Source organism: Leptidea sinapis, chromosome 5, assembly GCF_905404315.1.
Source record: "Leptidea sinapis chromosome 5, ilLepSina1.1, whole genome shotgun sequence".
Classification (NCBI taxonomy): Eukaryota; Metazoa; Arthropoda; class Insecta; order Lepidoptera; family Pieridae; genus Leptidea; species Leptidea sinapis.
In genome coordinates, this window is record NC_066269.1 from 6,155,318 (window position 1) to 6,177,998 (window position 22,681).

The 22,681-nt window shown below is 33.7% G+C and overlaps 1 protein-coding gene across 1 annotated transcript; it reads left to right on the forward strand.

The window, feature by feature from the left end:
• The first annotated feature begins 2,509 nt into the window (after positions 1-2,509).
• On the forward strand, positions 2,510-4,066 carry LOC126964566 (larval cuticle protein LCP-22-like). Its single transcript, XM_050807761.1, has 4 exons — positions 2,510-2,672; positions 2,750-3,192; positions 3,282-3,453; positions 3,789-4,066. The coding sequence occupies exons 1-4, from the start codon at positions 2,661-2,663 to the stop codon at positions 3,906-3,908; spliced, it is 747 nt and encodes a 248-aa protein (XP_050663718.1). The 5' UTR covers positions 2,510-2,660; the 3' UTR covers positions 3,909-4,066.
• The last annotated feature ends 18,615 nt before the right edge of the window (positions 4,067-22,681 follow it).

Consider the following 22,681-nt stretch of genomic DNA (forward strand, 5'->3'; position numbering starts at 1 on the left):
TGGATAGTTGACAAATCACGTTTAACCGCTGTGAGATATAACATTGCCTACGCCCCTCTTCCAGCATCGCTATAACTTCACTAGCTATAAAAAAATTCTGTCTCTTTTGTAATCGACACAAATATATCTGTCTATGTCAAAATAAGGCAGGACTAGGTATGCGACAAAATAAAAAATTCTAATAAAAATAACGAGAAGTTAGTTTTAATTGCACTTTTAACCGCAGACCCGCAAAATTTGGGTTTGTTTTTAAAAACACAAATTTCGAATTTAAACCTTACCTTTTTCATACCCAGACATTTCGAGACTTAGTTAGTAAGATTGTTTGGCTAATATTGTAGAGCAAATTTTCCAATGCTTTGTTTTGATAATGCATGTTTGAAGGTTTTTTTTGAGGACAAACCAGTGTACGGTTTACCTGATGTTAAGTGATCACAGCAGTCCACATTCTCCCAAGAGGACTCACAGGAGCGTTGCCGCTATTCGAAAAAAGAGTACGCGGTTTTTAAGAAAGTAGTTATGTCGTATTGTCCTGGAAACCTTACTGCCAGGCATACAAATGATAATATTGAAGTATGGTGTTTTATTACGTTTAGCTTTTTTACAGATTCAATAAAGTAAAATTAACCTCAATAAACTTCAAACAACGACAAGCTGTCAAAATGCATGAGCCCATTGAACGTGTCTGTAACAGCCGAGTTAAAATGCTTTTTCGTATTATCTATGGTTTTTTAGTAACTATTATATTAGTAATTAGTAACTTTTACAGTGCCGATTCGTTACAATAACAGTTACTATTGTCATTACGTAAACAGCAATGTAGCAAGCCTGAATCACTTTGGAGTCCATAGATAGCGATTAAATATAAGAATAAAGAGATTGTTTGATGCTTATTTGATGCTTTGAGAGACAAAACATCTAATATATCTTGAAATTTTTCATAATGTTTCAAGAAAATTAAACATTAACTTTAAATCAGGGTCAGATCAAAAGTACAAACTTGAGTACTTACTCATTGAGTATTTATTTCTGAAATTACGACTTCTTCTTCTAAAATAAATACACAAACAGGTTAAACATATATTTAAAGAAAATATAATATAATTTCAATAAATATAATATGAAATGAATACACATTGAAAAGTTTTACAAGATTTTTTTTGATGAAAAAAAAATCTTGTAAAACTTACTTTAAAAGATGAAAATAAGGGACGAGACGAGCAGGACGTCAGCTGATTTTAATTGAAACCATTACAATGCAGTGCCGCTCAGCATTCTTGAAAAACCCCAAAAATACTGAGCGGCACTACAACTGCGCTCGTCACCTTGAGACATAAGATGTTAAGTCTCATTTGCCCAGTAATTTTTCTAGCTACGGCACCCTTCAGACCGAAACAGAGTAATGCTTACTCATTACTGCTTCACGGCAGAAATAGGCGCCGTTGTGGTACCCATAATCTAGCCAGCATCCTGTGCAAAGGAGCCTCTGGTAAAAGTATTTGAGTTATGAAAATTCATCAATCTTATATATCAACGGTGCTGATTTTTATTAACAAAAGCAGAATTAATGTATGAAAAATTTTAATATAGCCCTTCATTCTTATACCCTTAAATTAAATTATATGGTATTAGGATGTGGGACCCCACACCTTAATACCATATGCTGCTGACATTGATATAGTGTTTGCTCTGCAAAAGAGAGTTGTGCATGCTATATATTAGCTTGGGTATAGACAGTCACTCAAAGAAAAATTTAAAGAAATAAATATTATGACTGTTCAGTGTCAGTAAATTTATGAAAATTTAATATACGTGCACAAAAATTGTCACTAACTTCTTCTCTCTAAGAGCGCCATTTGTTTTCGAGGCGGTAGTAGTATTAGAAATGACATAAAAATGAATTCTAAAGAAATCAATTTTGAGAAAATAAATGTCTTTAAGCCTTTATGTCTATTTAATTCATTTTTATATTTAATTTAATTATACCCTTCATCGTAAGGTGTTCAATTAGATTAAAATAATATCAATATCTAATGTAAGAATTAATTATTTTCCTATCGGTTCAAACACTTACAAATATCCTTTTTAACTCACAAACAATATAAATATATTTTTGAGAAATACCAACTCAAAATAAATAATTTAATTCATTAATAATGTACAGTGAAATATTCATAAAAGACTTATTTACAAAGTTAGAATATCGGGAATGTTATGCTGTTAGTTAATAAGTCATATTACAATAGTTAAAAATGTTATCTTTACTAGGTACTCATAAACGATATCCATAATTATTCCAATATGTTTTTGTTACTCTAGATACGTTTTAAACTTTAATCATTCATTAATTAATCTACTTATGAATTGAAAAACTAAATTATTACGGAAAAATCTAAAATTAACTTACGGAAATATTATAATATTAATTATTAAGAAGCAACCCCATACCAAAACCTTCAAATTTGTGATTCAAACGACTAAAAACCAGTGTTACCTTTGTGTTAAAAAAACGATTCCTCAAACTGGCAACTATTAATTTGAATATTATTGCAATTCGCCGCCTAAAGTGGGTGGTTCTGTGAGCCATATAAAAGAGCGCGCGGATTTTTCAATAGCATTCGAACTAGTTCATCCAAGCTAGGCAATCAATAAAAATAAAAATGAGATTCGCTGTAAGTAAATATATCGTATATATTTGTGATAATACTAAAAGTGTTAACAAATTATTAATTATTTGTTTATTGAACAGGTGGTCGTATTAGCTTGCGTACTGGCTGTTGCCAACGCCCAGTTCAACAACGGGCAGTACAACCCTCAAGGGGAACAGTACAAGTACAACCAATACAACCAATACAGGCCATACAACCAGTACAACCGGTACAACCAACAGTACAACCAACAATACAACCCCTACAACAGATACAACCCTACCCCAGCCTACCCTACCTACAAGCCTTGGTCATCAACCACCTACGCTCCCCGCCCATCCGTGACCGTCACTGAAGTCCCACAAGTTAAGGTGACCACAGTCGCCCCACTGGCCTCAATCGTCCCAGTTGTTACCCCTAAGCCCACCCCAGTCCCAGTCCAGGTCCCAGTTGTGCCAGTCGCAAGAGTGTCCGCCGACGCCCGCTCCGCCGAGACTATCAGATCCGGAAACCAAATTGAAGCTGATGGTACCTTCAACTACTTGTAAGTATAAATTGCCCTCAAATAATTTCATCCGTTCCTTAATATTCCAGATATTAATATCTGATTTAAAATCCATCGAATGTTTACAGCTACGAAACCAACAACGGTATCGCCGCTCAAGCTCAAGGTGTCCCACGTACCTTCGGTGGAAACCCACCAGTCTCCCCTGATGTCATCCAAGGTTCCTTCTCATGGACCTCTCCCGAAGGAGAAGTCATCACCATGAACTACGTCGCTGACGAGAACGGTTACCAGCCATCAGTAAGTAGCAATTATTAAAAACTACATCATCATCAGCATCTGCAAGACGTCCACTGCTTGACAAAGGCCTCCCCCAAAGATTTTCATGACGATCGGGCCTGCGCTGCCCTCATCCAACATATTCCGGCGATCTTGACCAGATCGTCAGTCCATCTTGCAAAAAAATACATAAATTTATATATTTAAGAGCTGATGTACGCAACACCTTGATAGTTTTGACCTGAATTAAATTTAAGCACACAAATATTCTATGGTTCCTCTAGTGTTGTATATATATCATAAAATGCATCTGGCAATTCTATTATTTGTGCACTAAATTGGTTTTATGTTTTCAGGGCAACGCTATCCCCCAGCCACCAGAAATCCCAGCTCAAATCGCCCGTGCTTTGGCCTACACTGCTAAGTACATCCAGGCTGCTCCCATCGCAGCTGCCAGCGCCATCGCCCAGAACTAATTCATAAACGCCTTAAGAATCTCACCACCCACGCCATAGACTACAAACTGAACTAGTTGTTATTTAATCTGGTTAAATTGTTAAAAGTTATCATCTAGTTAAAATCCGTTCTGCATTTAAGTGATATGTACAGATTTAAATAAATAGTTAAAAATCAATATTTCTTTTTCTTAAATGAAACCCAATATACGGATACGAAGTCCTCAAAACCACATTATAAATGTTTTTGTATAGATCAATACAGATTGCCACAAAACCAAAGATGATAAGTTTATAATAAATGCAATTTATAATACGCTCAAAGCAAAGCAATAGATAAATAACGCACATTTGAATGCTAAAAAAAGTGGAACAGAGTTTATCGATATAAATTTTATTAAAATATAATCAATGGCACAATAAATATTCATAATAGTCTTATATAGATCTATGTTTATAATGCTTGGTTTTGATGTGTTTTGAACTTTGTTAGCCAGTTAGCCTTCACAGGATCGTGTGTTCTTCAAAAAAATCCAATAAATCAGCCAAATTGTATGCTCATTAACAAATTTATTCTAGCGACCTTTAACGTTGACATGGCATTAGTTCGATGGCGATATTATTGTTTCCATTTTATTGCTATTAAATTATTTGTCTATAGCTAAGGATGAAGCTGATTTAATATTTATTGGTTTGGTTATTTTTTTTATTAGTGACACAAAGAGAACATAAAATGTGATAACAGTGTGACATTAAATCTACTTTATTAGTTTCCCTACCTTGGTAAAAATAAAATAGAATCTCGAACAAGCTTGACAACTAACCTACTGAACTCATGAGTACATACAAAATAGAAGCTGTCGGATAAGTGGATCCTGCGAGGCAAACAATTTCTTGATTAATGTGGAAAACAGGCGATTATATTATGAACGTGTTATTCATAATAGCCACCACATATCCCAGCTAAGGAAAAATGGAACTGTGGGATAAGCGGAACCTGCGAGCTCAACAAATTCAAACACAAGTGTGAAAAAAGGCGATTATATGAACTTGTTATTAATAACAGCCACGAGAAATCCGAGCAAAAGAAAAAAGGAAGCGACCGGATAAACGGTACCTGTGAGCCAAAAACTTTTAGAGAATTATAAGTTCCAGAGAAGTAAGGCATCAAGCTTCATTGGGATCACTATTACAACTGAGGAAAGCCGATCATCGGCAAAGGTTGCTACAGCTGTTTCTGGTGAATGGGGTAGGTCACCAGTAAAGATGTTGTAAAGGACTGGACCAATTACGGAGCCTTGAGGTACTCTGGCCCTGCAGCTAAAAAGGGAAGATCTTGCGTCACGGAGCTTGACTTGAAACTTTCTGTCACTAAGATAGGAAGGTGGAAGGTGGTGGTCTCCAACAGTAGGAGTGTGGAAGTGTGAATAAAAGGCGGTTATATAAACGTGCTATGAATAGCTTAAAATTAGGCTATATCAATTTTATAGATTTTTGATGGACTCGATGGTACAATGACCATGGCCAGCCAAACTCTTCTGCAGCAATAAAGTGCAGCTGGCTGTTTAGGTGGGGTACGTTCTTTTTGATTTGAAACATTTGTACGACTGTCGACTCGCTACTTGGCTACATAATTAATGTGTATTTGTTTCTTAATTTAGAAATAATATAGTATTTTTATTATTTTTTAAGTTATTTTTATGTTTTCACTCTTATATCGATGTTTCTCTCTCTATGTGTTTTACACACACTTTTGACGATATTTTATGATGTCTGTGATATTTATCGCGATTGTTCAACTTTTTTCCTTCCCAGATGAAGGGAACACTCATGAAGAATTTCCTATGAAAGTTTGGAGGAAAATTGATTGTAAATGTACACATCAGATTCAAGCGTTACCATTTGAAAGGTTTTCAGATTGTAGTCGTAGCGTGTAGTGTTATGCTGGGGACGCATTAAGCCTAATTGCTGTTGAGAGGGGACAAACTAGCTTACTGGTCACCTTATGCTAAGTGATCACCGCTACCCATATTCTCTTGCAAGAGAGAGTTGCGATCTCTTGCTTCATGTTGTATTATATCGATCTGGGAATACCGCGCTTGGAAGCTCATTCCACGGTTAATTATACGTGCAAAAAGTTGCTTGTGGACGATATTTTTACTTGAATAATGAAATGCTATTTTGGCAACAGAGATCAGGTCAAACAGCTGATATCGCCTCCTGATAAATGCAGTAGGAGCCGCATTGTTTCTTCGCAACGTTAAGGAATCGAGCAGTTTTCAGATAATTCTACTACTGAATTCGACCAAGTTTGCATTCCACTCGGTCAGATACCTAGTTATCAAACACTGTGAGACCTCTCATCAATCTTGAGGGGCTTTTTGAAGTGAAAACGTCTTAGAGCTCGCTGATTGCTCTATTTCATTGCATGAGAGCTAGCACGATTGTTTTCCGAACAAGCAAATAAACAAATAATTAATAATGTAAAATATTGGAAAGACATCATAATAATTTATAATATTTATTGTATTTTATATACGTTCTTGCTAAATGTCAGACGAATTGCTTGATAATATTGGATTTTAAAGCGTTGTAAAATTAAAATTGCTGTTGATAAAATCTTGTCAATCCACTTTTACCCATCCACACTTACACGACCAAACGAGCCTAAATTTATACTAACTATGTATTTAATATATTCTATTTAAATACACAAATAAAATTTGAATAAGAATATTTTATGAACGATGCGGGGCTCGAACCCACTACCTCTCGCGCTCCGTGCGAGTACTCTTCAAACTGAGCTATCCGTTCGAGTGACGCATCGTCATAATATCTTGTATGCTTTGTTCTACTTTACAGTTGATAACCTCCTCAACGCCAATAGTTGCATATTAGGAAATGGACTTGAGATGTTGCTCTTGCAAATCTAAACAATTTGTTATGTTTTTAAGATGATAGCCCTCACTTCTACGATTAATACACAAATAAAATTTGAAAACAAAATTTTACGAATGAATTATATATACTTGTCTTTAAACGTAATATAATCAAAATAGGCTGAGTTCTTCTAGCAGATCACGCACATGACGCATGAACAAGCCATCCTGACCCACTTCTTTCACAGATATAGAGAGTAATATCATTTTACCAAGTATGAAAAATTCTACCACGAGAACTAAAAAAAAACATCAAAGAAAAAAGGAAAACGGAAAACCCTAAAGGTCATCTCTGCAACTTCCCGCTAATTCCATACATAAACGCTTCAAATTGTACTTATGACGATTTTAAGCTCTTCGATTAGAATTTGAGCTCAAAGAGTTAACTGTTCTATGTCTTTGAGTTCTTCGAGCTCAAAAGTCTGATGACAGTTTAATAAAACTCAATTTTTTTATTTTCAAACGGCTATAACTTATGAATTAATGAACCGATTTTCACGCGGTTTGCCTCATAAAGAGTCTTTAAATTTCAATTGATTGAATTCGGAATTTCGCAGTAATTCCGAAAAAACACTGTTTTCTTTCGTCATCAATAACTCACGAATGAAATAACCGATTTTGACCCGCTTGGTGGTGATTGGCGTGGTTTTTTGATGTTAAGAGCTAATTATTAATATATATATTAATTTTGGAATCAATCGGTAAAGCAGTTTAAAAAATATTCCAAAAAGAACACATATGAAAAAAATTTTTCGTAGTGGTTTTGAGATTTCTTGAAATCTAACGGGGCGAATTGTACAAACGTACGGACACCATAGCGGGAATAGACAGGGAAGCTTCCTAGGATCTTAAAACATCGAGATCTGATGAAAACTCGTATTTCGAAAAACGGGGTAAGGCCACCACTTTCCGAATTTTCCAAAATTTTCAATTTTCTTAGAGGGATATCTATACATGCACGAATTACCTTCACCCGAAGTAAATAATAATTCATTTTTTTAAGCTTTTTATCTATTCTCTTTTTATCTTATTGTTTATATATAAATATTATATAGAAGCGAATCTTCATTGCAACATAGATCCCCTCACTACAGACTTAAGTCTTAACTTGTTTAAAATTGTGGCAAATTCTAACTATAACTAACTAACAGAAAACATTTACAGCTCTCAATCTAACACTGATTTTTTTATCTCTTATATATATATAAAATTCTCGTGTCATGGTGTTAAGCATTGAACTCCTCCGAAACGGCTTGACCGATTCTCATGAAATTTTGAGTGCATATTGGGTAGGTCTGAGAATCGGACAACATCTATTTTTCATCCCCCTAAATGTTAAGGGTGGTCCGAATTTTTTTTGAATTTGTTTGATTATGAGTCAACATTAAAAAATACATACAACTTCAAATTTTCACCCATCTACGATCAACAGTTACTTTTGTATCGCGATTTTAATATCGGCAATACAACGTTTGCTGGGTCAGCTAGTAATATAATATATCCCTTTGGGGCTAACCCACAAGCATTCGCCATTCATTTTCCCTGTTACGTTCGTTATGGTCCGCCCATAGCAGATTAAATTTTTCGGTCCAACTCATGGACGACCTTCTTCGCCCTCTGGTGCCCTCCATTTTACCCTGCAAGATAAGATAAGAGTAACGTCCTGCTATAAGTCTAATGAATCCTTGGGATCACAATAAGCTACCATTAATTTTTTTTTCATAAAACTTTCAAAATAAATTGTTTTATATTGATCTTCGTGAAGTGCATTATTATTAACATTTATCTCTCTATCCTATCAAAGAGTATTCAAGGTATTTAAAAAATTATACTGATAAGTTGGAAAAAAATCTATATGCCAAAATGTCCATGCATTAAATTGTGAAAGGAGTATTCTTTAAATAAAGCTTAATATTTTTTCATCGTCATCATCATCTTCATCATCAACCGGAAGATGTTGGGCAAAGGCCAAAGATATCCAACTACGATCTGTACTGCGCTGACCTCATCCAACGTATACCAGCGTTATATTTTTTTACTAAACTAAAATTACCTTTTGCCATATTTAACACCTCTGATATGCCAACCTTTGCCGCGCGCCAGCAGAAACCACCCGCGTAACTGTTTTGGCGCTAAACCCGACGCCGTCCACTTGAGACGCAATACCCACTTGTGTTTACAATAGTCAAGGGATTATACTAAGCGGTTTATGTTACGGGCGTCGCCAGCTGAAGCCAAATAAATACTTTTAATATATTTTGTCTACAAAAGCGTTTCAATAAATAGTACCTACACCCGGTAAAAAATTCTCACTTTTTTGCCTAGGGATACGTAGATATTCGCAGTTTTTTGACGGCTGTCTTGCCGTAGGACATGGTAGCATAGGACCATAGAAACGCTTGCCGTATACGCTTGTGCACTGGAGCGTATGGGAGGTAATAAATATAATTTGTTCGTTTTGTTGGGTACTAAAGTATATTATTACATAAATTCAGGGCGGTCCATACTTGATCGGCAACATTTAACACCTTAAGCTTCAAGATAATATTACACAGTGGACAATTTTGGGAAACTTTTGACCATGAATTTAATAGCCATTATAATTTGCGGGGTACGAAAGTATAAACCCTACTAATATTATAAATGTGAATGTAAGTTTGTTCGTTACTCATTAACGTTGGAGCATAGATTTTGGTGAAATTTGGTACAGCGATAGACTAGAGCTCGGGAAAGAACTTACGTTTTATCCTGGAAAAATCCATAGTTCCCGCGGGATTTGTGAAAAAATTAAATTCACGTCGATGAGCTATAACTATACCAATAGTAGGTTTAGTTTGCCACAGCAATCTTCCTTGAAATAAGATTCATATAATATGTTAGGAATGGAGCGAAAACGGGAACCGGAGCTGGAATAGGATATGGGATAATATTCAATTCGAAACTTGTTTATTATTTACAAACCCCTTATCTACGTGAACGAAGTCGCAGGCATCAGCTAGTACTACATAACTTCAGGCTTATACTTGATCAGCAACTTTTAACACCTTATGCTCCAAGATAATATTACATAGTGGACAATTTTGTTAAGCTTTTGACCATGAATTTAATAGCCCTCAGTTGTCACATCGCGTCAAGGCGGGAAGTTCCTGAATCCACATTCCACATGTTTGACCGGTGTTCATCAAAAAACTATTACGTAATACGACAGATATTCCTAACAGGTTCTAAACAATCTTTAATCGCCATTATAAATCAAGTATGCTCGAAAATTTATGATATTTTTAACTCCAGTTTTTATGCTCATTAGTTATTAAGGCCGTTTTGATTAAGATACATCAATTTATTTGAGTCGTCCTTTGTCTAAGAATATGTAAACAATGGCTAACGTAATTTATATCTTAATGTCACAATATTATGTGATGCCGAATCAAGGACATTAACCACGCTTTTTTAATAATCAGTATGCTGCAACAATCATAAATTAAAGTATATTTTTATTATTTGCTAATATTAACTCGTATAGGATTTTACTCACAATTTCAAAGGTTATTTTATGGCGTGGAATACCCTAATTTAAATTATTAAATTTAAGTAGCCGTACTTTTTCATTACATTTTATTTTGCCCAGTTTTTCGTTGAAATCTCCCATGACAACGTTGAACGGTCTTCGGAGTTTGAATTGCTGTGGAGATGTCCTCATACATGTCCTCCACCTTCTCGTCTGAGTGTGTCGAAGTCAGAGCGTAAACCTGTATGACCATCAACGAAATCCGTTCAGTAATTCTGAGTATTACGCTACCCTAGTCGACACGCTCCCCACCTCAGTTACGTTGTTGACGAGAGACTTGTGAACGAGGAACTTGACACCACCCTGGGACAGTTTGTTTATTATTATTGTTGGTGTATTAGTATTTCAATATTAAATAGTTCAAATTACATTAGTTTAAATATCACTTCTGACGGGCGGTTTTGTTTTATATATTTTTTAGTTTTACGTTTGCAGCAGGTCTTAAAGTACTCAGACGTCACTGCTTGGATAGTTGTCACTATTACTTCATATTGTCACATTTCATTATGTGCCAAACTGTGATGGCTTCTGGCTTATACCCTTTGTTAATCATAGAGATATCATTAAATATTCATCGGTCAGTTAAGATGAAGTTAATCCTATTCTTATTAGAACCATCAAGACGTATCAGGTCAGGACTTGAGGGCTTCTTCTTGAAAAAGATTTTCATTATAGTCCTCATTTCAACTGTAGTTAGAAATCTAATTTTGGGACGTCTAACAATACTTTGAAAATGTCGTAGATATTGTAAAAAAAATATTCATGCGTCATTATTACGGCTTAATTCACGTTTTCGGTGTCGGTACCGACAAAACGTTAAAAAATATTCGTTGCTTTGATTATGAAATAGGCAGTCCAGGCAACGACGACTATTGAAGTGGATAGCTAAACCTTCGTCGAACTATGGAAAAGTACCGATGGATACAGAAATAAAATAATTAATTTAAATTAGTATTTATTCAAATAATAAAAAAACATATTTATCACAAATATTTTACTTAGAATTATTTAAGTCTTATGATAGGTACCACAAGGGTCTATTCTTGGACCGTTCCTTTTCCTAATAATTAGTATTGACTTACTTAATTCTGCAGCATATGCGGATAAAAAATAAGACAATGAACTGACATAGATACGGCACGAATTTAGTTATTTTCATACTATTATGTGCTATGTTATATTGTTATGGGGCAGTGCAGCCGATATTAAAACCATATTTATACTGCAGAAGAGTACTACGGAAAAACTTAAAGAAATAAACATTTTAACTGTTGCATCTCATGATCCCTTGGCTGATGCGGTTCTGGCACTCACCGGCCGCTGCCGCGGAACGCTATGCTAGGCACGTGTATTTTGATTAACAGTGTAAGTAGTGAACATAGGACGATTCGGTAATAATAAATACAAGAAACAGACCAATCAGAGACGGCTTCATATACCAGCAAAATTATCAAAATATAATTGCCTTACAATAACACTATAGAGTACCAATGACATTACAATGAAACTAAAACCAGCGGGCCTACCATGAACTCTTATTGCAATTCAATTGACAACCTAAAATGAACTGCTTTGCTATTTCGTACCACGACGTGATTAGAGCTATCTAATTTAGTTTGACGTCAAATCAACTGATTGCAATGATGTCAATTGAATGTCAAAAATGATATCAACTGAGTCGCAAACTGATAAAGTTCGTTCATTCATTCGTACCATGAGGTGTTATTTCAACCTAAACTGGATAGCTTATTTGTCAAAGTGACCGATTCGAAAAAAGTTGCTAATTCCTTAGAGGAAAGTGAATCGTGATATTAATAACTTTTGAAAAATAGTGAAAACATAGAAAAGAAAATTTTTATTGATTAAAGATGAGATGAGAATAGGTGCGTTCATAATTCGTTATTTTCAAGTTATTTTTACGAAAACACATATTAAGCAAACATTTAATTTGTAATTCAAAGAACTATATTTATTTATACTCGCAATTTAATTTCGTTTATTCTTAATAAGCGATCCAAACGCCATTCAGTGAAAGGCACTTCATGGTAAGAATTTTAGTGATTCAGTTTAGGTAACTAAACTGAACTGCATCGGATTCGCATCGCTTATTAAAAGTTGATGGTAGGCCCTCAGGCCGTTAAATTATAAGAAATGAAGTCGATTGACAATCTACCGGTAAATAATAATATCACTAGTGAAATCGTATCAAATCACGGCTTGGATAATATACCTGCGACTGTATAAACAAAAGATAAAATAAATAGAAATTAAAGTACTTATAATCTAAATTATCACACTTGGACTTACTTATCATAACTAGAATGTCATGATTCTCGGTGACGAAACGGTGGTATTTTTCAAAGCGTTGACCTCAAATTAATCGTTGGTTAGAGTAATAACCTTTTCGACCCGAATTAATCAATAAAATTAAAAAAAAAACTAGATCCTGCTCCTCTGTTGTCGAAATAAAATAAATGTTTTAACTAACTTATAATTTATCTGTCTCAATGGCTTGAATACATTATAGAACTATACACATTTGCTAAATTATTCGGAATATTTAATCATTAAGTATAATTTTGTAAAGTAATCATTGACATATTTTTTTTTGTTGTTATAGAAGTACTAGCTGATGCCAGCGATTTCGTCCGCGTTGATAAAGGGTTTTTAAAAATAATAAGCAAGTTTGGAATTGAAGATTATCTCATGTCCTATTCCAGTTCCGGTTCCCGTTTTCGCTCCCGTTTCAAACATATTATATGAATCTTATTTCGAGGAAGATTGCTATGGGAAACTAAACCTACTATTGGTATAGCTCATCGACGTGAATTTCAGTTTTTCACAAACCCCGAGGGAACCATGGATTTTACCGGGATAAAATGCAGCCTATGCCCAAGCTCTAGTCTATCGCTGTACCAACTTTCATCAAAATCGGTTCAGTAGCTCCGGCGTAAAAGTCTCACAAACAAACTACATTCAAATTTGTAATATTAGTAAGGATTACAATTGCATCGTATCTTAATTTATCATGGTAGGCAAGTTACATCACTTCAGTACTCGTGAGATACAATATTTAATTCTTCTTTCTTATTTTTTCAAGCAATCACTACATATTGCTTATACACAATTTATGAATATTGACAATTAGACATTGTTTTAATTTTGAGAGACCAATGCTTGAAATAGGTAATGAATACCTGTGCTATAAGTCACCTCGACCCCAAAACACAAGGTCGATGTCAAAGTCAAAATTAAAAAAATGTTTTTTCACTGTAAAAGTTCAAAAGTTACAATAGCATTCTAATGAGTAGAACAATATTCATTAACAAACTTTAGAACATAAATTCCAACTATCTTTATCATTCAAAGAATCTTTCACATTATAGTTATTAGGCCTTAGATGTTAATTTATTTTTTACGATACATTTAAATTTTTTAATCGGAAATATTTTAATATAATTTGGGAGTTTATTATAAAATATAACGCAAACCACTTTAAAAGATTTAGCAATTTTACGGAGTCTATTAAAGGAATTGCGAGTTTATGTTTGCACAGGGATATAAGCATGAAAAGGAATATATTATTATGAAACTCAATTAAATAACGCAAACCATAATTAGATAAGGAGAATCATTGGCGTTAGTGTGGGTGATGGTTTTGTGTGTGTGTAAGTGTAATAAAAATATTGACCCACTCTTACAAAAATTATTTTGACCCAAACTAGGCGTAGCCTGTAATAAGAGTGCAAGACAACGATATATTTAATACAATATACTTAAACATACATAAACATAAACAACAATGACTCGATAACAAACATTCATATTCATCATATAAATGATTGCACTTACCGGGAATCTAACCAGGGACCTCTAGCTCAGTAGGCCAGGATCAGTACCACTGGGCTATAAGGGTCGTATAGGTCGTGTGTGTGTAGTGTTTATATTGTGTGTAGTGACTGGGTTTATGTGTTATAGAAAACTTTTACCTTATAATCTTAAGTAAGTTTTCAGTTTCAGTGTAGTACAAGTGTTTAAGCCACTTAAAAAGAAGCTGTTTACTTTTTTGATAGGTTACTGTATGTAGTTTTAGTACTTTATTTATCTAAACAATAGTAATTGACTTGCCATGTCGAGATACTAAATTTTTACACAAAAATGAATATGTAAGTCGAATATTTTGTTTATGACATTCTTTATGACACTTAGGGGCGCGACAAGCACGACTTTAAGCTGATGGTAATTGATACGCCCTGCTCATTACAATGCAGTGCCGCTCAGGATTCTGGAAACACCCGAAAATTCTTTGCGGAACTACAATTGCGCTCGTCACCTTGAGACATTAAATGTTAAGTCTCATTTGCCCAGTAATTTCACTAGCTACGGCGCCCTTCAGACTGAAATACAATTATGTTTACACATTACTGTTTGACGGCAGAATTAGGCGCCCTTGTTGTACCCATAATCGAGCCGGCATCCTATCCAAAGGAGCCTTCCACTGGATTTTTTATTTTATTAAACAAACTTAACAACTTTAATTATACCGAAGTACTTGAGGACAGAACGAGTATTTAGAAAAAAAATCTGTTTGATGTCCACGTTAATCTCTGAAACGGCTAAACCGATTGAAATAAAGTCTTCATGGAGATTTAGTACTATACTATTAGTATACTCTTTATTTAATTCCGATCGGTTAGCTCACAAAAAAGTAATGAAATTTCATTACAAATTCTACATTAAGAAAGATATAAATCAGTTTATCATTCGCCTATTTATTATATATAAAAATATCTATTATAAACAGTTTTCGTATTTAAAACTATTATACAAAAATGAAAATTTCTTGTCCTGTTTATTATCCATATCTAGCTGATACCGGTTCAAATAAACATGTTGTCTTAACTTGATAAAACCTATTTTTGACAAGCACTTTATTTGTGGTATTAATCTTCATTTTCTTTCACATCTCTTTATTTCCTAGATTAAGTAAAAATATAACATAGATACAATTCTAGATCACAGAACAGTACGCTTTAGTTACTATTAAAATCTGTTTAATATGCCACATGAGCAATAAACATCAATTCAAACTTTGCAATTGAAATATTACTAGGATGTGATTCATAATTAATATTGGAGATAATAATTTAAATTTATTCTGCGAGAGACTGACTATTAACTCTAGTTCCAGAGTTTGACGAGTCAACATCTCACAAAGATGCCTTGTGTAGAAGGTCTTGTCGCAGTGTTAGAAGTCTTGTGTTTCGGTCTGAAGGGCGTCGCAGCGATTGAAATTACCGGGTAAATGAGACTTAACATCTTATGTCTCATGGAGATGAGCGCAACTGTGGTGCCGATCAGAATTTTTGGGAGTTTCAAGAATCCTGAGCGGTACTACATTGTAATGGGCAGAGCGTATCAATTACCATCAGATGAACGTCCTGCTCCTCTCGTTCCTTATTTTCATAAATAAAAAGTTAGAGACAAATCTTAAGTGATGCGGGACTCGAGTGTTCAAGCACTGTGAGTGATCGCTCAGAGGACAATGGAGAGGGCTATACTCGGAGTTTCCCTGCGAGAACAAATCAGAAATGAGGAGATCCGCAGGAGCACCAAAGTTACCGACATAGCTCAGTTGGTTGCGAAACTGAGATGGCAATGGGCAGGGTACATAGTTCGATGAAGAAAGATAGAAGACAGATGACCGTTGAGGCAGTAAAGTCCTTGAATTGCGACCACGTACCAGAAGACGCAGTATTGGTAGGCCCGCCACAAAATGGACCCACGATCTGGTCAAGATCGCCGGAATACGGTGGATGAGAGCAGCGCATGATCGATCGTCACGGCTTACTTTGGGGGAGGCATTTGTCCAGCAATGGATGTCTTCCGACTGAAATTATGATGATGAATGATACTTTTTCCGATGTCATGCAAGCGGAAAATAAAATATGTATATTAAAGCTCATGGGATGTTTTACTGCCTACTGCCTATTTATAGCAAAGCTGCTGATATTATTATTAAAATTGACACTATTGAGCGTTTTGCTTCAACTATAATAAACAGGTAAAAGGGTCGGTCTACCACTTTGCCTCCGTTTCGATCCTCGGCTGTCAAGTATAGCAATGTGTTGAGTACACAAGTGTACAAAAGAGTTTTTAAATTCATATGATATCAGAGTAAAAAAATGTTCAATTGCTATTAATATTTATAACTTGTACAGTGTGTTAGTTTAATACATATATATAAAAATTATATAACAGCTGTTTTACAGCCAAATGGTATTACCAGCCGCGATGGCAAGCGTCCTGATGGAATGACGCTGGTGGCTTGGGCACGGGGAAGGGCGCTGGTGTGAGACGCTACTTGCGTCGACACTCTGGCTCCTTCTCATGTCCAAGTTACGTCAGTTGGTGCTGGGGCTGCTGCTTCGACTGCCGAAGACAGCAAGCGTTGCAAATGTGTTGGTCTCAGTGAGTCATACATCTTTGTGCCGTTTGGTGTCGAGACACTTGGCCCGTAGGGCCCAGAGGCGCGGAGAATGTTCAAAATACAATCTTCGCGCCTCAATAAGGCTACTGGAAACCCAAGCGCTGGCAGCTATTTCGGTCAACGGATCAGCCTTGCTATCCAACGCGGTAATGCTGCCAGTATTCTTGGTACGCTCCCACGTAGTGTTAGTTTTAATTTTATGTAGTCGTAGTATTATAAATATAGTTATAAGATTTGTTTTGTCTGAACTTATATATATATAAAACAATTTAATTTATAAAAAGCTTATTCGAAGTGGTCTCCATTGCTGCATAACAGTCCTTTAAACGTTTAGGCCAATGATAGTTTCTTCATTGGCGTGAAAATGGTTTCTGTACAAGATTTGACGAAGCCTGGACGTCGAAAAACAGTTCGTACAACAGAAAATATTGAACGAGCTAGAATTGCGTTTAAGAGAGCCTTTACGAGAGTTTCTATACAAAACACACGTTTAGCAAAATAATTAAATTCTTCATTTAAAATTTTTTTGTGACAGGCACCTACTTGATTAATAATTTACTTTAATCCCAAAGGCTATTACTAGCAGAACCACCTATTAAGTTATCTTGTAGGGAATTTATCAATAATATAAAATGGGTAGTCTATTATGGGGAACCCAGTATAAGTTATTATCGTGTAGATTTACCATTAGGCAACACATTGTATACAACGTGGGCTTAAAAAAGACGTGTGGCACTCGGGGACTGCCGCGGTAAAGCTATTGCATAGCATATTTTATCAACTTATGCAATTATAATTATTTATTTATTTTATTAATGCAGTATTTTTTTTGATAAAATTAATTTAAAAAAAAGAAAACGGGTAGTGAGTAAAATTTAACTTGCAAGATTTGATTACAGACAGACAACGGGACAGGTGAAACTAAATAAAATTGCTTCTCATAATAATAAAGATTAAAAAGTAATGAAAAAAAAATAAAGAAATTAAAAAAAATCTAGTCGTACCCCAGGCTCGAACCTAGGCCTTCTGCACAATAAGCATACGTGATAACCGCTGTTCCACCATCTATCTACATCTAGTAAGTAAGTGTTAGGTTATTTTGTTACGGAATTTCTGGATTCGGTCTCCACGCTCAAGGCCCGCGATAAAAGCTATGCAAAAGCTTAATAAAAATATATATATATTATATATATTTCGTGAAACTTGCACTAAATTTTTCAATAGCTTTTCTTGCACTTAAATTATCATTATACAAGTGCTAACAGTCTTTCTTTTGCCATAAATTAAACTACTAAATTAACTATCCTGTGCCAATAATTGTCAAATTATTTGTATTGCGAAAATATATGTATTCCTAAGTGAAAAATATAGGTTTTGAAAAAGTAATAATTTACTAAAACCTTCTTCAAAACATACTGCATCTTTTGGTATAAGTATTATTCCGATCGGTTCAGTAGTTTTCCCAGTATAACCGAAGGAAAATTCCATCTCTCAATTTATTAGTAATGATTTTGCATTTATTGACAAAATTAAATAAACTATGTTCAAAAAAAAATTATTATCATCTATCTCCATTTTCACCCAAAAAAATGGTTAAAATCTTGAAATTGTGAACAAACCCAATTTAATAGTCAGATTGCTATTGATAATGATCTTCACTATTCTCTAGAAATCCTTATTTCTAATTCTAGTAGGTTGCTTGAACTAATTCTAGTAGGCTTCATAAGATACATCATATCTGTAAGAGTAAATGTATATACTTTTATAACAAAGTCCCAGCCACTGCTCAGACATTATCTATAAATAAATTTAAATGCTTTATAAAAAAATGGCTCTGTCGTAAATCCTACTACTCCACAGCTAAATGATCGGACAACCTGGGACTAGATGATTATTTTATACCAATAGCAATGGCAGTACAATATTGTATATATTATTTAAAAGTATAGTATATTAGAAATCACTTCAAAAAGAATTCTAAGAGAATTAATTTTTTGAAAATAAATGCCTTATCTATACTAATATTACAAAGAAGAAAGATTTGATTGTTTGTATTGAATAGGCTCCGCAACTATTGAACCGATTCGAATTATTATTTCACTGTTGGGAAGGTACATTATCCCCGGCTGTTATAGGGTACATTACATTTTCAAAAAAAATTAGGGATCCCTACCAAAGGGGTATCAGCTAGAAAAGTATAAAAATATACATCTTATCATCTGTGTCCACATACAGCGAATGAAAGTCAGCAAATGCTCTCCCTACTCTAAAAAAAATCAAATTTCAATATTTACTTTTAAAAAATAAAACCAAAATTACTTATAATAGCAATTTACAATAAAGCCTTATAATTTGTACGTAGGACTCAGAAACTTGATCCTGTAACCCTATCTACGTTTTGGGGGATAAAACTTTATCATGCTTATAAGCAAAACGTCTAGTTTGTGGGGGAAAATCCTGGAAACTGGGAAAACCCGCGTATTAGCTATCACTAAACCTTACATAAAACTAAAGTAAATAAAAACATAGATATGTATAATATATAAATACTAGCTGACCCAGCAAACATTGTATTGCCGATATTAAAATCGCGATACAAAAGTAACTGTTGATCGTAGATGGGTGAAAATTTGAAGTTGTATGTATTTTTTAATGCTGACTCATAATCAAACAAATTAAAAAAAAATCAAACAATTAAAAAAAAATTACCACCCTTAACATTTAGGGGGATGAAAAATAGATGTTGTCCGATTCTCAGACCTACTCAATATGCACTCAAAATTTCATGAAAATCGGTCAAGCCGTTTCGGAGGAATTCAAAGTTTAACACCATGACACGAGAATTTTATATATTAGATAAGAGCGGTGGGGGGTGAGGGAAAGAACTTTTTCTCTCGCCTCAATACACATGGTCATAAAAAACAGTGTTTAAATCTTAAAAAATGAGTGCATATTACCGATTCACGAGCGGAATGGACAAACTCTGGTAAGTGGTAATTTTCACTTTTGAAAATAAATATTCCCAATGATACTGGAACTCTTTGACCTTACAATTTTTAATTACAATGATGACTAACGAAACAAAAATGAACATTAATAGAGCAAGCGTGGAAATGTTCGTGATAAGATTTAATTAACATAATATATAACCCGGATACCGTAAAATATGTCATTCATGAGCTATAAAATGTCATAGTGTTATATTATTTTTGGAATTTTAACATATTCAGAGCACGTCTTCGCGGATCTTGAATTTGCATAGCGAAGATTACAATAAAATGTAATAGCATAGACATCGTAAATAGAGTTTCATTTATTTTTAAATAAGGAATTTCTGCATTCACATAGTTCATTTAATTGGACTTTACTTGATAAGGTTTTGTATTTTGTGCAAATAAAAATGACAGTAACTATTTATTAGATTTAAAATAATATTTCTAATATTAAATTGATTGAGAACTTGAGAATTTTAAGGCATACCTAAGCTTTTTGATAGTTCATTAATTATGCCAGTCTCGTTTCGACTCTCGTGAAATTCAAGTGTTAATAATGGTTTTAAACAACCTAACAACTTTAAATTAAAGTTCATAAAGTGTGACCTATCTACAACCTCAGAATATCATACTGAGGTTTAGTCTTAAGTAATAAATTGGACGGAATATTGCATTCACAGAACTGTAATTAATATATATAACTCGTAATTTATTTTTCTAGATTTCCGTACTCATAATTTTTGTAGCACAAAGCATGCTTTGAGTACCTTTAATTGTAGGAAAAGTTATAATTATGATTAGATTTTTTAATTTTTTAATTTTATTAATAAGGGATAATTTTATAATTAATGCAATCTAATTATTAACACTGTGACTACTGTTTCTTATGTTGGCGATGTATTAAATAAATAAATATGACGTTTAAATGACTTATTATTTAATGATAAGCAAAATATGATTCAAATTAATTTCAAATGAAAACACTTAATCCACTGTTAAATGATATAAGAGTTTAAGGTAATTTAGTGCGCGTTCCACGGCTTATATTTTAATTTATTTTTATTTAATGCCTGCCACGTTGTATACAATGTGTTGCCTTTTGGTAAATGTACATACTAATAACTTATATTATCAAACATCGTGAAAAAACTGTAAAAATGCCAACATGAAATGGAAAGAATTGTGCTGAATGTGAAAACATCGGACAGAATAAAAAACCATGTCATCAGAAAAAAGACGAAGGTCATGGAATCCAAATGAGAAGACTCAAATGGCAATGGGCAGGTCACATGATGAGAGACCAAGAGAAATGGAACAAAATTGTGACGCGATGGTACACAAGAGATGGGAAAAAGAGGCAGACCACAGAAAAGGTGGGACGATGACATTAGACAAGTAGCAGGAGTAACATGAAAAGGTTGGAGGAGGCCTTTGCCGATTGGCTAACAGACTTACAAAAAATAATTAAGTACATATATTAAGATTAGTTTAGCTTTAGATTAGAATATATTTGTATATATAGGTATAGGTATATAGGTTACTATAACATAAATGACTTTCTTAATGATACCACAGACTGGGAATGGAGCGACCGCCCTCAGGCTATTAAATAATAAGTTAAATTGTACAATGTTATTGTGTAAATGTTACTTTAATTGTAAAACATATTTTTGATGAAAAAAAAGCCCGCTGAGTTTGTTGCGCCCATTCTTCTCAGGCCTGAGGCATTCACTTTGGAATGGGTGGTAGTTTTTTTGACTTTCAATAAGTGATTTCACATCCTATTTTGAATGAAAATATTTGAATTTGAATATATCTATTTATAGTTTATTAGTTAGTAACACTTTGTAAATATATTCTAAGATGGTCTGAAAAAAGGCCTTAATTTTTATTATAATTATCTAACATAGTATTTACGGGCTAACTTGACATGCAATTAATTAAATTACAGGTACTTAATAACATTTTAAAAGAAAATATTTCTTCTTTACTTAGTATCTAAATTACTTTATTTAGTACCTACACAAAAATTTAAAAACTTTTAAATTAAGAACAAAAACAAAGACGATTGGTTTTTAGTTTTGCCCTTTAAAATCGATGTAGAGTTCCAAAATATGTCCAAATCTCCTATTTAAATAATATATTATTTCCGAGGTAACTCTTTGTAATTCTTGGCCTGAAAGTAATTTTGCTTATAAAGTAAATTGCATATATTATAATTGAAATGATTTGCAAATTGCATGAAAAATAAGAACTTGTAACATCTAATCTGTTTTGAAAAGACCAACCTTAGAGTTTCTGGCTCATTCTTCTTTGAGGAAATCTGCCTTCCAAACGAGCTGTATGAAAAAAAATACTTATTTCAAATGTAATACGATTTACCTATGAAATAAAAATATTTTATTTGATTTTATTTTTAATAGGTGACCGTGCATTTTGTCTTGGAACTGCTAATTTTATTCTGTTTAATATGTTCGGTCTATCAATCCCTCCACTTACAATTTTATGCAAAAAACAAAGATTTATCGAGTTTCTACGATTGCTTAGTGATATGGTCTTGTAAAGTTTTAAGAGATCGTTGGAATTATTAATTTCTTTCAATATAATATTGTCCTTGTAAGCTAAGTGTCGTTTTTTTATACTATTTCTATTCTGTCTTTATGTACTTAATGGTAAGGATTCCATTCAACAGAGAATATGTTAGAACTAAGTAAGTAAGTACAGTACTTAGTATATAAGTATTATATTTGTATATTTACATAATACCATTAGATATTTATATTGATACTACTTGTATTCTTAGT

Bases quoted from the DNA above. Each gene is read 5' to 3' on its own strand.
- LOC126964566 (XM_050807761.1), top strand. The intron at 3,193-3,281 runs GTAAGTATAAAT...GAATGTTTACAG, and splicing joins GATGGTACCTTCAACTACTT to CTACGAAACCAACAACGGTA. The intron at 3,454-3,788 runs GTAAGTAGCAAT...TTATGTTTTCAG, and splicing joins AGAACGGTTACCAGCCATCA to GGCAACGCTATCCCCCAGCC.